Raw genomic sequence first — 16,119 nt, 5'->3', positions numbered from 1 at the left:
CAGCACTGTGGGGATTGGGGATGGACAGATTTTGAATAAGGGACAGGCTTAGCCATATGAATGCTGGGGAAAGGCTTTGTTGGCAGAGGGAAGAGACAGCACAAAGGCTCTAAGGGAGAATATGGCTGGGTCAGAGTATGCAAGGGCAAGTAGGAGAGGTCAGACTAGGGGCCAGACCCCATAGAGCCCTTTGAATCCATCATGCCTTTGGTCTTTGCTTGCAGTGAGCTGAAGAGCTGCTAGAGGGTTTTGAGCAGTGATGAGATGTACATTCTAAAAGGATCATCCAGGCCAGGCACAGTGGCTCACACCTGTAATCCCAGCACTTTGGGAAACTGAGGTGGGAGGATCACTTGAGGTCGGGAGTTCGAGAACAGCCTGGCCAACATGACGAAACCCTGTCACTATGAAAATTACAAAAAGTTAACTGGGTATGGTGGCAGGTGCCTGTAGTCTCAGCTACTTGGGAGGCTGAGGCATGAGAATCATTTAAATCTGGGAGGCAGAGGTTGCCATGAGCTGAGATCATGCCACCCACTGCATTCCAGCCTGGGTGACAGAGTGAGAAACTGTCTCAAAACAAATATAAATAAATAAATAAATAAATAAATAAATAAAAGGATAATCTAGCTGTTTTGTTGAAGAGGTTGAGGGATGAAGGGAGAAGCAGAAGGCCTCAGAGGGGTGGCTGCAATAACTTGGATGACAGCGGCTGAGGCCGGTTAGTGTGGAGGCGGTGAGGAGTGGACAGGTTCTGGATGTTCCTCGAATTTGCTGATGGATGTGGTGTGGCATCAAGAGAACAAAGAGTCAAGAATGCCTCCAGGGCCTTTGGGCTGAGAAACAAGAAAAGGAGAATTGCAGTTTCCAGCAATGGCAAAGCTGTGAGGGTGCAGCCTGTTTTGGGGGAAAATCAGCAGTTGGAGGTGGGCATTGGGGTCGGACATGCACAGCAGACATCAGGCGTGGGTGTCAAGTGGGCAGCTGGGCACAAAGTGAGAGCCTGTGCCCCCTCTTTGCTGAGACTTGGGCATTCACCGAGGCAATACTAAAGTCTGCTGGCAGGTGGTGGGAGAAAAGGGAGCCCCAAAGCTGAGGCCTGGGTGTCCGAGGGAGGTGGCTGTTGCCTTTAAGAAGGCTGGGGAATCAGAACACCGGAGAAAAACAGATAGTGCCACCAAGCGTGAATCAGGACTGCTATCCAGTTCCCAGGCTCAGATGCCCTGTCAGGTGTTCTGAGCCCCAGTTAATCGAGAATGCCCGAGACAAGTCTTCCTCTGGGCACTCCATGATGCGCAAAATCAGGAAAGTGCTATCTAGAACATGCCACAGAGATCTTGCTGTCCTGAGAGCCAAACACCTTCCAAAACCCTCCACTGGAGGCATCCTTAGCCCCAGTCCACAGAGGAACCTGTGCAATGCCACTGAGTCAGTACCAAGTGCTGGGAGCAAAGCCTGGTCTCTGGTGGAGCCCAGGCCCTCATCATGACCAAGGTCCTCCTAGAGCAGGCACCTGACTCCTAGCCTGGGCTGTGGGACTCAGTCCTTCAGGGTGGAAGATGTGGCGCTAGACTCGCCTTGCCTCCCTAGTATCAGTGAATGTCTTTAACAGGAGCTTCTTTAAGATCAGTACTGACCTCAAGGTTGCCACAAGGAGGTGAAGAGCTAATGAAGTTCTGCACATAAAGTTCTTGGCCCAGTCCCTGGCACAGAGAAAACATTCCCTTTGTAACAGCTGTCTGGGGGGGCGGGATAAGATGCAGTAACTTCTTTTATATACTTAAGCCTTTTTTTCTTAAGTTGTAAAAATGAATGAGTTTACAGAAATAAAGGAGAACAGTCCACCCACTCTGGTTGATCAACTTATACATTCAAATTGCACAGAGATTTATTTCTTCTGTCAGATTATTCCCTCAGGATAAATTCTCTACAGTAGAATTACTAGGCCAAAAGGTCAGAACCTTTTTCTGAATCTTAATCAGGGTTGTCATATTGCTTCCCAGAAAAAGATTCTCCCAGTTTACCTTTTACTCTATACTTGGGATGAAGTTCATATTTTTTTCTTACCGTCAATTTTACTTTTTTCTTTACTAATTCAGGAGGTGAACCGTGATTTTTATTATTCGCTTTTTGAGACAGAGTCTCACTCCATCACCCAAGCTGGAGTGCAGTGGCGCAATCTCAGCTCACTGCAACCTCCGCCTCAGGGGTTCAAGTGATTCTCGTGCTGAGCTCAGCCTCCTAAATAGTTGGAATTAAAGGCATGCGCCACCATGCTCAGCTAATTTTTGTTATTTCTTTTTTTTTTTTTTTTTTCAGTAGAGACAGGGTTTTGTCATGTTGGTCAGGCTGGTCTTGAACTCCTGACCTCAAGTGATCTGCCCGCCTCAGCCTCACAAAGTGCTGGGATTACAGGCGTGAGCTACCACACCTGGCCTGCGTGCACCATAATTAATTTACTTCCTTTAAAAACCAGTAGGAATACTTTTGTAAATGCTTTTTCTTTTTACTATTTACTTTTTTAAATTTGCTTAAGTGTAAACTGCCTATTCATAGCCTTTGCCTATTTATCATTGACTCTTTAATCAACAAATATTAACTGATCATCTACACTGTGAAAGATGCCCATGAACATCTGTTTTTAATGAATTTTGAAATTACCATGCAATGAACTTTGTTATAACATTTGATTCACATTCTTCCCTAGTCTAATGGGCTACTTAATACTTATTATTCTACATTAAGTTTTAAAAACTCATACAATCAGATTTATGTCATGTTTTTCCTATGTGTTCTTCCTATTAGAGGATTCACGCTTAGAAACTTATCGCCCCAGATCTAATCAATATTTAATTCTATTTAATATTTAATTCTATGGTTTTACTTTTAAAGTTTGAAGTCTTTAATCCAATCTCTTAAAGACTACTGTACCAAAACTATGTATGTAGAATGCAATATTAAAAACAAAACAAAACAAAAAAAACCAAGATGTTCAAATAAGTATGGAACAGCTGACTTTCACAAAGTTGATTAAATTTCTCTATGAATATGCCTCAGAGACTTAACATGCTAATGAATCTTGTGTCTCCAGGGCTGGGAAGGACTGGCAAGATCAGCATAAAATAGTCCTCACATGTCGTGACTGCAGACCCCTTTATTAGAGTAACACCTTTTGGGGTGTCACGCTTTGACAATAAAGTGAGGATTTTTGTCTGCTTTATTCCCTGCTGTAGACCTAGTCCATAGCAGACGCTCAGGAAAGATCACATAGTTGAATAAACAAATGAGCACATGCACAGGTAAATACAACAGATCTCATCTAGTACAGCAATAATGAGCCACATTTCTAAGGTGCAGGGAAGTGTGAGGACTTTGCATGGTTCCCTGCTGTATCTAGGGCTTGGAATGAGGCCCAGAACAAACATTTGCTGAATAAATGAATGCATAAAGGGAGGAGTCACTTGCGCAGCCCAGCACCTGACATACAGTCCCTAACATCCTTCCTTGAATGGAAGTGAAAATGTGTCACCTGGGTAAGAGTACAGGACCCTTGGTCATGACCTGAGGCAGCCCTCAAGGTAGATCCAGGCATCAGAGACCAGAGCCTCAGGAACACCTATTTGGAGGTGCCAAGGACCTCATGAAGTTCACAGGGGACTTTTCATACCAGTGTCAGAGGCCCAGCTACACCCAGCCAGGCAATGGCAGGCATCCCACCTGGGGGAGGCTGAGGACCAGATGATTTTGGCACTGCCCAGGCTAGCCAAGTGAGGCTCCAAATCTTTCCCTTGAACACAGCCTGGAGTTGCCCGGGACCTGCCATGGATGTCATACTTAGGGTGGCACTAGGGAAGGGCCTCACACCATAGACACCGAATGCCCTGAGGCTTTGGGGACAGGAGAGGTCTCTGAGGAATAAAGGACAGGCTGATGCAAACACTGCCAAGTTCACTGCCATCCTGAGACTGATGCCCAGTCCTTCCTCCTTACCTTCCACTCTCCACTCAGCTGTGGACCAGTGTGAAATGTTCGAGACCAACCTTTGCTATATGGGAGCCTAAATTAGTGTAAGGTTCATAGAGAAGGCTTTCCTGTAGAGCCACGCTTGGATGTGTGGGGTAATTGGGTGCAGGTAGCTGTCAATACAGTCTGCTTCTAATCGCCGAGGGGACACTGCCTCACTCACTATGCCCAGCATCTAGAACAGCAAAGTACAATGAGTGTTCAAGAAAGAGACCCCAAAGCCTGGCCCAGGAGCGTTGGTGACAGTTTCCAAATATTACCCCTGGGTAATATTTCCTTTCAGAGTGCTCAGCGCAGCCCCAGAGTCCCGTGTCACCACAAGTGCAAGTCCCGCCAGCAGTTACGGGAAAAGGGACCCAATCCCTGTGTGTGAGGTTTTAGAAGCTTCCACGGCAAAGAAGAGAGGAAACAATGAGCTTTATAAAGAACAATATTTATTTCCATTTACAGCATCAAATACCATAAATAAAGCTAAACATTGTTTTGCTGTGTGCAAAATACAGGGTTCCGTGTGGCACTGTAAATGATTACCAAAGGTCACAGACATGCGTAGTGATGAGGTGGGGAGGCTAGCTAAAGAGGAGGCTGAGGGGGAGGAGGGCACTCTTTGGTTGACATTCTAAAAAGGGAGGGAGACTCTGTAAGAGAAGATAAGACAAGAGCAACAACTTCGTACTGGCTAGGATCTGCACAAACGCAGCGAGCGTGCAGCATGCAGGGCTGGGCAGGCAGGCCCAGGGGTCGGGGCGGTCCGGGTTGCGTGCAGGACAGACGCCCACCAGTCTGAGACCACAGGGGTTGCCTAGGACAGCTCCACTGTGCTTGGTGTGTTGTTTCTCATTGAGAGCATGTTAGTGATTATCCCGCTGCCGCAGGTACAGGAGTCAGCAGGAATGTATGCTTTAAGCAGAGTCACAGGGGCCTGGGGCAGAACTGGGTCATTTCTCAAAGATATCCCTGCTTGGGATGAAGATGGCTCTAACTGAAGCTCTGGCATCATCTGGGGCTTTATGAACCAAAGCAGATAAGAAAAGCCACAGCAAAACCCTTCATCTACAGTGCAGGTCCCAACCGAGGCAGGACGTGCTGGGATATTTGTGATCGCATGTTCAACCTGCAGAGCATGGGTCAAGCTTGGGATGAGGCCTGGAGTAATTACGTTTCTTAAATCCCTCCAAAGAATCACCTATGGTTCTGATCAATGACATTAACAATCTTTACATTAGAGCCAATTTAAGAAGGGGCTGGTGTGTATGAACTTTTCGAGGCTGCTCAAAAAGTGTTCTTTTCAAAGGTGACGGAGCCCCCCTCATGGTACTGTCTCAAGATCAGGGTCAACCCTCCCAAGAAAGTAAGGTGGCTTCGCAGGTGCAACTGGAAAAGCATGCACGCAAGTATGCCCAAGGGAGAGAGGAGAGGCGGGACATGCGCTTGGGATTGACCACGCTGCCGGCTCCACAGGAAATAGACACAGACATGACTCTGAAGCTGAACACCTCCCCCATGCTGTTAACCAGCCATGCCACCAAATGAGTCCATCAGTACGCAAGACACACTTAGCGCAACCGGTTACCACTGGCGGGGAGGGCGGGGTGCGGAAAGCGGGTGGGGGGTTAGTACCACTCTCTGAAAATTGGCAAGAAAACCAGTCACCTCAGAGCAGAAATGTGTCAGCCAAGAAGTGGGTGTAGCACTGGAAGGCTGAAATGAACTGATGGCCATGGTGTGAGATTGGAAAGAGAAAGACAGAAAAGGCATCTTAGTGTGGGGAGAAAAGGAAATGAACATCACGAGAAGGCACTGGCGTTGAAAATAAGGCAATTACTGAAAAAGGGAAACGTCCCTGTTTGCTTAGGAGAGATGAACCTTTCTGGTTGTGACCAGCTACTTACTTATAAGAGTGGACGCACGCAGTTTGCGACTTGTCCCCGATATCCTCTCTGCTCCCATTTTACTCTAGCATCTCCTTCTTATTCTTAAAGATGTTGTGGAGGCCTCGAGGCACTCACCCTCTGGGGTCCACCCCTGCGTGCTGATGCTGCCCACCAGAAAGGTTCAAGGTCTCAGAGCATACCAACATCTCAAACTCCTGACAGGCACACCCTGTCTCACCACAGTAAATCAAACCAGTCTCCTTATGGCTGTACATGACAGTCTTAGAGATTCTGACTCTGGCTTCATGGAGCACTCCACAAAGCATCTCAGCCTACCCTGAGCTGAAGATAATCACAATAACATGGCTGTTCACATCATGACCTCGAGAATTTACTTTCTGTGATCAAACAAAAGGAATCAAGGACTCCTCCCACCATGTCAAACATTAAAATCCCAGCAAAAATTGGAGAAAACACAATGCAAGTCATGGGACTGAGAACAGTGGCAGCAAGGACAGAGGTGCCAGCTCCCACAGAGTTGGCCATGACCATGCCTCTGTTCTTCCCAAGGATTTCAGGGAAGTATTTGCAGAAATGCACTTCCTTCTTTCTTTCCATCCCATATAAACTTATCATCTCAAAGCTCTCAAGAGCTCTGGCTCCTCACCCACACCCAGGCATCCCTCTTAGTTAATCCAGAGGCATCTCTAGTGATAACTGCATAGAGCTATCTTGGGTTCAGCAACTCCAGATACACTGAGCACTGCAGACGGCCTTTCTCCGGCAGCCTCTTGACTGTTCAGCCAGACCCTGCAGCTGCGCATGTCTAGGCAGCGTGGAGTAGGCAGAGCTGAGGACTCTTCCAGACACCCAGAGTGAGGAATGTCGCTGGGCCTACATGTTCATTTTTACCCTTACTAAGGCATGTTTCCTTTGGATCAGTCCATAAACAGCTTCCACTCCCAGCCCTCCCTGCCAGTCAAGATACAGTAGAGCTTCCCCTGGAGGTCAGACCCATTCCTTTGCCGGGGCAGTGTGAAAATGGTTTCTATTTTGACCACATATGCACGGCAGTAGAGCAGCTAAGCAGTCCCGATGTCCACGGGCAACGCTCACTGGGCAGGCCACGCTTCCCAGCAACAACCCGATGTGCTAACAAACCCCCTCAGTCTCTAAGGACACCACATGAGCGGGCAGAGTCTTCCACTCCACTCGGCCTGACCCATATGGAACCAGCATGCCCTTGGCTCAGCCTGCAGCCTGGCTGGGGGATCTGATGGGAGCCGCAGGGGCTAAAATGACATCAGCTGAAAGTGCTCATCTTCAGCACCGCGTCAGCTCTGTGGTCAAACCCCAGTGGGCTTGCACTGCCGTGCCCATTAGTGGGAAGGGAAAATATATGTTTGTAAAATCTGTCGAAACCCTTGGTTCTTTGTCATTTGGCTGTGATTTGATATAGGGTGGAGAAGCCTTTAAGGTATTATTTAACATCAAAACAAGGGAGCAAAATAGTCCTCCCTGCAGGGGGACAGATAACAGCCAACCACACACTACTCTGTGCTTTTGTAGGTTGAATTCTATTCTGCACTTTACTCTCTTCTTCTAAAATAATTATGCTTTTATGTTATAGAAAGTATCCTGCTGTTGACAAGTGGCATCTGGGCACCTAAGTCAAAAGGCACTGGTCAGGAGGTGGCACACTCCCTTTCATGTATGTAAAATCCCAAATCATTCACTCAGCAGGCAGTGGCTCTGCCAACTCACTGCAAGGTTGAAGGGGTTTATAAAGCTGGTTACAAACTTCAAACCTCCATATTTAGAAAAACTGACACTCATATAAAAAATGCTTTCTCTAGGCTTATTAAAAAATTGAAATGTAAACCCAGAAATACGGCTCACTTTGGTGTATACATATAAAAGTACAAAACTATAGAAAAGATCCTTCATGTCGCCGCTGGCCCTGGCATCATGAGTAGATGTTCACCCTGATAAGGTCAGGCGGAGTGGCCCACGTGAAGCTCTTTGGCTTTGAGCTAATTGCTTAGAGAATGCTAGGCTTCCCGGCCAGAGCCTGAGCAAACTGCAGACGCACTGCCATCTGAACCCTGGAAATGTGAAGGCACTTTGGGGCAGCCAGGCGTGTCAGCGGAGCTTGACTGGGAAGCACCTGAGCACCCAGTCGCGGATGCTCTCGAGGGAGACCTCTGATTCCCTGTACATGGCTGCCAGGACCTCAGAGAACGCCCAGAGGAGCGGCAGCCCCAGGCTCAGGAGCTCGTACATGTAGCAGTAGTTGTAAGCATTGTCCCTGACATGGAGGCCAATGGCTCGCAGGAGTCCCTGCATCCAGTTACGCAGGTCCCTCGGCAGCCTGAGGGGCCAGCCCAGCGCCTTCCTAAAGAAGGAGGTGGAGATACCTGGGGGGCTGCCTTCCGGGGTGCCAATGGCGGCCACGGCGCAAGAACTTTCGGTGGGAGTGTCTCGCCGAGCGGCTTCCTGCTCTTGCCATGTCGCCTCCTCCTGAGAAAGAGATCGAAATGAGGGCAAGTCCACAAGTCTTCCAGAGGACCGCTTCAGCAAAGCACACAGAGAGCCAAGACAAACCGAACTCGACAGACCCTGCAGCCAGCCCCACAATCATCTCAGCCCCCCACTCATGCTGAAGCTGGTGCTGAACATGGGCACAGCTATTCCACGGGGCCAACTGGCCACAGGGGTCACGAGCCTTCAAAAATATGCATGCCTCTGATCAGCAGTCTCACTCCTAATGATACACATCAAGTAAATAATTTAAAATATGGATAACGATATGCATACTGGGATACGCATTGTAAAAACATTTATAAGATAAAAAATTCAAATGGTGTGAAGATCCAGTAATACAGAGTAGTGAAGTAAATTATTGACCATTTATAGATGAGAATCTTCTAAAAGTATTAAAAATTATGCTCCAAGAGAAATTTTTTTTTTTTTGAGATGGAGTCTTGCTCTGTTGTCCCAGGCTGGAGTGCAATGGTGCAGTCTTGGCTCATTGCCACCTCTACCTCCTGAGTTCAAGTGATTCTCCTGTCTCAGCTTCCCAAGTAGCTGGGATTACAGGCACGTGCCATCACACCCAGCTAATTTTTGTATTTTTAGTAGAGATGAGTTTTCACCATGTGGTCAGGCTGGTCTCAAACTCCTGACTTCATGATCTACCCACCTCAGCCTCCCAAAGTGCTGGGATTACAGGTGTGAGCCACCGTGCTCAGCCCTCCAACAGAATTTTTAATGTCATGGGAAACTATTCTTGATGTAGAGTTAGTGTAGAAAAGGAAGGATATAAAACTGTAGGCATAGGATTCCACTTGGCTTAAAATATATTCACATAGAAAAGAGCCTGGAAAGGGATGTTACAAAATGTGAACTGTGGCTTTCCCAGGGTAGAGTGGTCACAGGTGATTTCTCTTTGCTTCTTTATAGTCTTTCATTCCCATTTTTTACATTGAACCTATATATTTGGGTAACTAGAAAAAAGTTTTAAGTTATTGCTAGTGGTTGTTGCTAGTGGTAGATAATTAATCAAGCGAGAGAGAATATATTTGTTAAGAGATCCCGGAAGAGATGCTTCCACGAACCATCTATAAATGCAGTGGGTTGGTCACTTTTTTAACTTCAGGAGCCTGGGAGAGGAGTTGGAAACTGTAGAAGGGTCGGTCCCACACCAGGCATTCTTACAAACAGCACCTTGTGGCCAGGTGGGCTCCAGGTATAGAGGACCATGGCTTTTGTGTGGCTGAGCATATCACCCCATCCCTATCACGTGGGCAAGCTCTTCCAGGCTTCTTATGAGACGCCAGCATGGCTACTCCCCTGGGAGCTCACCTGGAATGGGACACGCCCCAGAGGCTGTGGAACAGACCGAAGCAAAAGAACCCTCCACACCAGGAACCCGAGGCTTTCTTCTTCATCTGTGAGTCATCTCAATCCCTCCAGAGCCAGAAAAGCTGGCCTGACTTTGAGGATCCCTGGAAACGCTTGCCTTATCAAGGGGCCTTCCCCGTTTCACCGCACGCGTGAGACAAACATACCTCTCTTTGTTGCTTCAGCTCTGCCCGTCTCTTCCGTTGTTTGCTATTGGCTTTGCAGTGAATGAAGTGAGGCTTGCAGTAAAACTTGCCTATAAAAAGAGGCACACACATACAGAAAGATTTTTCTCCTGTGAACTAGAGCCGCCGTTGACAAAAGCCAAGTGCCTGCCACTGTTCAAGTCAGAAAAGAGCAATGGCGAAAACAGCCCAGGGCGGCTCGAACTTCCGTCACCTTCCTTAAACAAGTGGCACTGAGATGAAGTAGCAGGGCCCTTTGCTGCCTCAGAGACAAGCTCCAGCAATGCAGGGCTCCCGGGGATGTATCTAAGGTCTTCAAAGCATGCAGAACTTCTAGACGCTGGACGCATGCTGGCTCCCGTAGGGCAGCATGCCTGTACCTGGACAGGGCATGGGAGCTCTGAGCCCCTTCTCCCTTACCAAACCTCATACCTCTCTTCCATCTGGCTGCTCCTCTGCATCCTTTATGATAAATAGGACAACATTAAAAAAAAAAATCCCCAAATCAAACTGAGGCCAAGTTTCTTCAAAAGACCCATTGCCAGGCAGCAAAATGGACAGCATCACTTATGAACACCCTCAATCCTTCTTTGTGGAATCCCTGGCAGGTGGGAAAGGCTGAGGGCAAATGGCAGCACTGATGGGGAGGAAAAGACCCAGACAGGGCACACGCTGGGAAGCTGGCCACTGCCCAGGACCACTGTACGCCTTCCAGAAAAGCCTTCCTTGCTCACTGCTACGCTGGTAACCATAGCAATGGTAAAAATGGTAACAGTAGGGGACACTTACATAGGAATGACTTTATGCCAGGCACAATGCTACACATGCTTACATAAATTAACTCTTTAGTTCTCACAGCCACCCTGAGAGCTAAGGACTACCGTTAACCTCATTTTACAGATGAGGAATCTGGAGGACCAAGAGTTTAAGTGACAGGCCCAAGGTTCCATGGCTAAAAGGTGGTACAGTCTGGAGTCAAACCCAGGCAGTTTAGTTTGAGGGCGTGTAAATGTGAATGCCATGCTATACTGCCTCTCGCTATAGATGACAGAGCAAATATCAAGTGCTGAAAGTTAGAAAATAATTGTTCATTCCAATGAGCATGATTCCTCCATCACGGATCTCTGTTAGGGCACTTACCAGAGGGAATGTCATGATGGATATTTTATAACATATACTATGTAAGTAATATTAACCCTGCGTCATTGAACCTGACTGCATGCCAGGTGTGGTGCTGAGCATGCAACGGAGGGTATCAGGTTTGATTTTCTTGACCACGCAGGGACAGTGGAAGGTGGTGAGGCTGCGTAAGAAGAGGTACAGAGAGCCCCACGCACACAGGAGGTGCCCACCAAGACCTAGTATCCACACTGCAGCGCTGGTGCTTCCCCTTCCCCAGGACCACAGGCAGCCCCCGACTTCTAGCAGGAGCTCCTACTCTCCCTGAACAGCCTTCCTGATGACATCATGCTTCCTGTTGAGGATGTGTTGGGTGTCCTAGAGCCTCCAGAGGGACAGGCCAAGGTCACATCTGAGGCCAAGTCCAGAGCCCAGTGCTGCCCTGGCCCCTGGGGTTACCTTCGTCGCAGTCAAAGGTGTAGGCGGCCAGACGCAAGGTGGTAGTGCAGACGCTGCAGCGGAAACACTCCCGGTGGAAGAAGTGGCCCTCGGCGCTCAGCCGCTCCATCACGTACACACGCTTCTTGCAGAAGTAACACGTGTCACTGCCTCCCAGGTTCAGGGGAAATGACTTTCGCATTGATTCCTGGGGATGGGGAGAGAAGAGCGGTGTGTTAGAGCTTATCCTGAGCCTTGAAATGCCAGGTTGAGGCTTTTAGAAATTCCAGACTGAATGCTGGGGACCTCATGGGCTTCTACTGTCTGCTCCTGCTACTGCAGCAAAGAGGGAGGGGTGGGACGATACGCCCTCAATCCAGACCCCAACTCTGCAGGGGCTGCTGTTAACTCTCCTCGCTGGCAGGTTGGAGAGTACAAGGTGGGCCGGGAGGGGCTCGCCCCCAGGTTGGCCGCTCTGGTTTGGGGGTGGGAGTGGTGTCTCTGGTCTGACGGAGTGGGCCTCATGCACACACCTGTCCACCCCATGATGTTCTTTCCGGGATCTGTCGCGGGGATTAAGTGTCACCTGGTTTTGGACAAAGGTCTCTGATGTTTTAGGTGTCCTGTTCCCCTGCAGTGGCACAGGTCGGATACGGAAAGCTGGTGGCATCAAATCTGGTCAGTTATCGTTCTAATTGTGAATTGGAAGGACACAGGCCAGGGCAGCAGTACCCCTGGGCAATTCCAGAGCGATGTGCCAAAAGGAAACTGAAAGAATTGTCAACTAAAATTCTTGGTGATGGCAGCGAGCAGCTTAGTTTAGAGAAAGTGAGAATTCAAATCAAAGGGATGGTTTTCCCATGACTTTTTTTCTCAATCCAATGTAAAGAGGCTGTTCAGGTTGACGCGCAACACTGAAAGTGAGGGCCATTCAATTATGCTCACAGCCTCACCTGGGCCTTCCTACCAGGCCGTTCTCCAGAGCCACGGACAGCAGGAAGATGCTCTGTTTTCCAAAAGACCACAGGGGACCTGATTGAGGTCTGTCTTTAAGGAAATGCAGCCTCCCTCTAACTTCTGCCCAGATCCAGCTCATTCTCAGCTCCTTCTGGTCCCAAGAGAAGAGGAGCCTGGGGAGGACCAGGCCATCTGCTCCACATCCCATGTGCCCGCCCTGGAATGCCAGAGCCAGTGTCTGTGGGTGAAGGCTGGGGTTGCATGTCCTTACCAGGTCTGGAGAGGTGGCCTGGGCCTTAGGTCTGTGATCATTCATGTACAGATTGACCAGGACTTCAGCTGCAGCCCCTATTCCGCTGGACACTTTCCCTACCGTCAGCTAACCAAGAGCGGAGGCAGAGGAGACAGAGACAAAGATAGAGGCCAGTTAGCACCAGGAGGAAAACACAGGCCGGATGGATGGGGAGAGGGCTCCTCACCCACATGCAAACAGCACCCCACAACCCCGGAGAAGCAAACCAGCCAGATGGAGAAAAGAAAAGAAATAAAACCGTGGCCGCGAAAAGACAAGTACCGTAGGATTCCACTTGTAGGTGGTGCCTAGAGTAGTTGAAATCCATAGACACAGGCAGTAGAGCGGTGGCTACTGCTGTTTAATGAGTACAGAGTTCCAGTTTTACAGAAGAGTTCTGGAGCAGGAGGATGGTGAGGGTGGCACATGAAGGATGTATTTAATGCCACTAAACTGTACCCTTAAAAATGGTTAAGGTGGTACATTTTATGTCATGCGTATTTTAACACAAGAAAAAAATTAGGAAAAAAAAGATTAAAACCCAAAAGTCCTTTCACGTACATACAGTTGTGCACATGAATCCCAGAGAGGGGAAGGGTCTATCTGAGACCTCTTAGCAAATAAATTCAAGATTCCAGACTGTACTCTGGTCACCTGCCCCCCAGCCCTGGGGCCTTCACAGCTTTGCTCATCGGGGGCATGGGGTAAACGTGGTGCTCAGACCCAATCATTACCCAAAAGCCCATAAGTCAGACAAACCAAGCAAAGAGAAGGAAATCAGGAGCCAAGCCCCCTCAGACAGAAAGCTAGACTGCCAGATTGCAGCCGCCCTCCTCCAGAGACCCCTTGTCCCATGAGGGCCACAGGCAGCTGCTCAGGGACCAGCAATACCAGGGGAAAGGTTCGGGTCCAGCTCCACCACGAGCCAGTGCTGAGACTCGGCATGAAGCACAGAACTTCTGAGCCTAGTTCCTCATTTAGTAAAATGGGGAGAGTTGTACCTGTCTCCTGAGTCTGTGGGAAGGACCAAGTGAGAGAATACGTGTCCTAGCACCTGGCACTTAGCAGGCTCAGGGCCTAGACTACCTTGAGTGATATTGTGATATTGTCGAAAATACATGTTTGGGCTCTGTCCCCTGGTTCCTGAGGCAGAGCTCCTAAGACCTTGGTACCTTCCTGAGTGACAGCAGCTTCTGATACAGAGCTCCTAAATCCCCTGGGATTTCCTGGGTGATAGGAGCATCCTTTGCTGGAACGAGGCAACTCTTGAGCTCCTGGATAGCTTCAGAATGGGGCTGGTTGCCAGAGGAACCAACTCTATGATTAAAGAGTTGGAACTTTCAGTCCCACACACTGGCCTATGAGGGCAGAGGGGCTCAAGGTTGAATTGATCACCAGTGGCCAATGATGTAATCGATCACGCCTTCTTAACGAAGCCTCCATAGAAACCAAAAAAGGATAGGGTTTAGAGCTTCTGGAGAGTGGAGGCCCCTGAAGGGCGATACCCCAAAGAGGGTGTGGAGGCACCTGCTCTTTCCTACATGCCCTGCCCTGTGCCTCTCCTCACCTGGCTGCTCCTCTGTATCCTTGATAAGATCCTGTATAATAAACCGGTAACCGCGTTTTCCTCCTCAGGTTCAACTAATTTGCAAAGATGGCTTCCAGAACTAAAGGAAAACCCATTTATAGATTTTGTTGGTGGGGAGAAACATCCCCACTCTATTTGGTGACCACAAGTGAGTGGTGTGAGTGTGGTGAGAAGCAGCTTTGTTTCCTTCCTTATACTTGTTTCCTCTCTCTTTTCCCTCTTCTAGATTCAGCCTGCCCCACCCTGCCCTGAAGCTCCCAGGTCCTTCCCGACAGGACCACAGCCCACCCTGCCAACGAGAGCAGTATGTGGAATGGGCGCATGCTGGGCAGGTAGGGCAGGATGGGGACTGCAGCAGGCGCCAGAGCCAGGGCCAGGCAAGGTCAGCTTGGGGATGGGGAGACAGCAGCTCTGCGTGGGCCCTGGTGCATGGCCCAGTGATGGGTTGTGGGTGGTGCTTGTGCTCCGGAGGGTACCTACGAATGCCTGGACCCCCACCAAGGTGTCAAAGAGCTGGGAAATGGGTGGAAGCTGATAGCCCAAAGAGCATGGCACAATTACACATACACCCTTCTGCAAACCCCAGCTTGCCTCTCCTTCACTCCTCACTCCCAGCTCTGGAAGCCCACCCTGGTATTGCTGCAGCCTCTTCTTGGGGGAGGCAAATGTACATAGCTAGATTCTAGAAGCACTGTTGCTGATTCCAAGATCCTAGAGAGAGGGAAGCCCTAGGTCAGGTGTCCCCAAACTTTTTACACAGGGGGCCAGTTCATTGTCCCTCAGACTGTTGGAGGGCCGCCACATACTGTGCTCCTCTCACTGACCACCAATGAAAGAGGTGCCCCTTCCTGAAGTGCGGCGGGGGGCTGGATAAATGGCCTCAGGGGGCCGCATGCGGCCCGCAGGGACGCCTGCTCTAGGTCCTCCCCAGCTTCCAAACCCAGCCTCCGGGAGATGTGGCCAGAGAGAGCAGCAATGGAGGCTGCGAGGCCCCCGGGCAGGGGTTGATAGCCGTCACCACCACAAACCACAGTAACTTGTGTGTGGATGAAATGATGATCTCCATCAAAACCCAAGACTGCCCTTGGGAGTCCACATCTAAGCTGATCAGAGAAAGTCTCAACTATAAAGCAGGAAATCCAGGGAACTGCAGTGATGGTGGGCTCGCCACAGCTCACCTATTCCTGGTGGCAGTGCCCATCCTCAGGGCCTCAGGCTAACTCACTGAATTCCAGCAAAAGCACGGGCACTACATCAGGCTGGGCAGGGAAAGGAGTGCCTGGCAGGCTGGTGCGAACAAAAGCCAGGAGCTCCTCACCCCTTTTCTCACTGGGAAACCCAACATTACAGCAACTTTGGAATGGCCACTCCAGACCACGTGTATGGCTTTGGGGCCTGCAGAGGACATGGCTACAGGCTTGCTGGGATTGTCTGATCCCTTGAACTTGGACAGATGGGACCTCATCAGAGTTTACCAAGCCTGCCACTTCTTGGGAGCAGCTGTCAGGCCCGGCACCCCCTTCTACCCCTGCCTCTACTCTGGCCCAGCCTGAGACAGATTAAGAGTCTGCTTCCGAGCACACTCTCTGGCATTTCCAGGAGGCCACAGATGCCAAGAAATTTAGCCCTTGCTTCCAAGAAAGGTTCAGGTGTGTTGGCTCAGGACAATAAGCCATTGTTTGTCTGACATCCCATCCCCTGCTAGGCCCCCAACTCGGTCCCTCAGATAGGGGCTATAGG

The 16,119-nt window shown here is 49.5% G+C and overlaps 1 protein-coding gene across 11 annotated transcripts in view; it reads right to left on the bottom strand.

The window, feature by feature from the left end:
- Window positions 1–16,119, bottom strand: part of MICAL2 (microtubule associated monooxygenase, calponin and LIM domain containing 2) — a 252,739-nt gene that overhangs the window by 92,993 nt on the left and 143,627 nt on the right. For 7 of the 11 annotated variants that reach the window (XM_039470504.2, XM_039470509.2, XM_039470503.2 and 4 more), the window contains 6 exons: window positions 12,771–12,878; window positions 11,564–11,750; window positions 9,968–10,056; window positions 8,315–8,417; window positions 5,677–5,734; window positions 4,441–4,661 (listed from right to left, as the gene is read on the bottom strand). In XM_039470504.2, the coding sequence (XP_039326438.2) occupies window positions 5,694–5,734; window positions 8,315–8,417; window positions 9,968–10,056; window positions 11,564–11,750; window positions 12,771–12,878 (528 nt within the window). In that variant the 3' untranslated portion in view covers window positions 4,441–4,661; window positions 5,677–5,693. Of the gene's footprint in view, window positions 1–4,440; window positions 8,418–9,967; window positions 10,057–11,563; window positions 11,751–12,770; window positions 12,879–16,119 lie in introns of those variants that run through there. The other 4 variants (XM_074401096.1, XM_039470512.2, XM_074401098.1 and 1 more) reach the window with 3 other exon arrangements.

The sequence above is a fragment of the Saimiri boliviensis genome, chromosome 6, assembly GCF_048565385.1.
Source record: "Saimiri boliviensis isolate mSaiBol1 chromosome 6, mSaiBol1.pri, whole genome shotgun sequence".
NCBI classification, from domain to species: Eukaryota; Metazoa; Chordata; class Mammalia; order Primates; family Cebidae; genus Saimiri; species Saimiri boliviensis.
The sequence above is the reverse complement of the archived record's forward strand: the minus strand, read 5'-3'. Positions and strand labels throughout refer to the sequence as shown.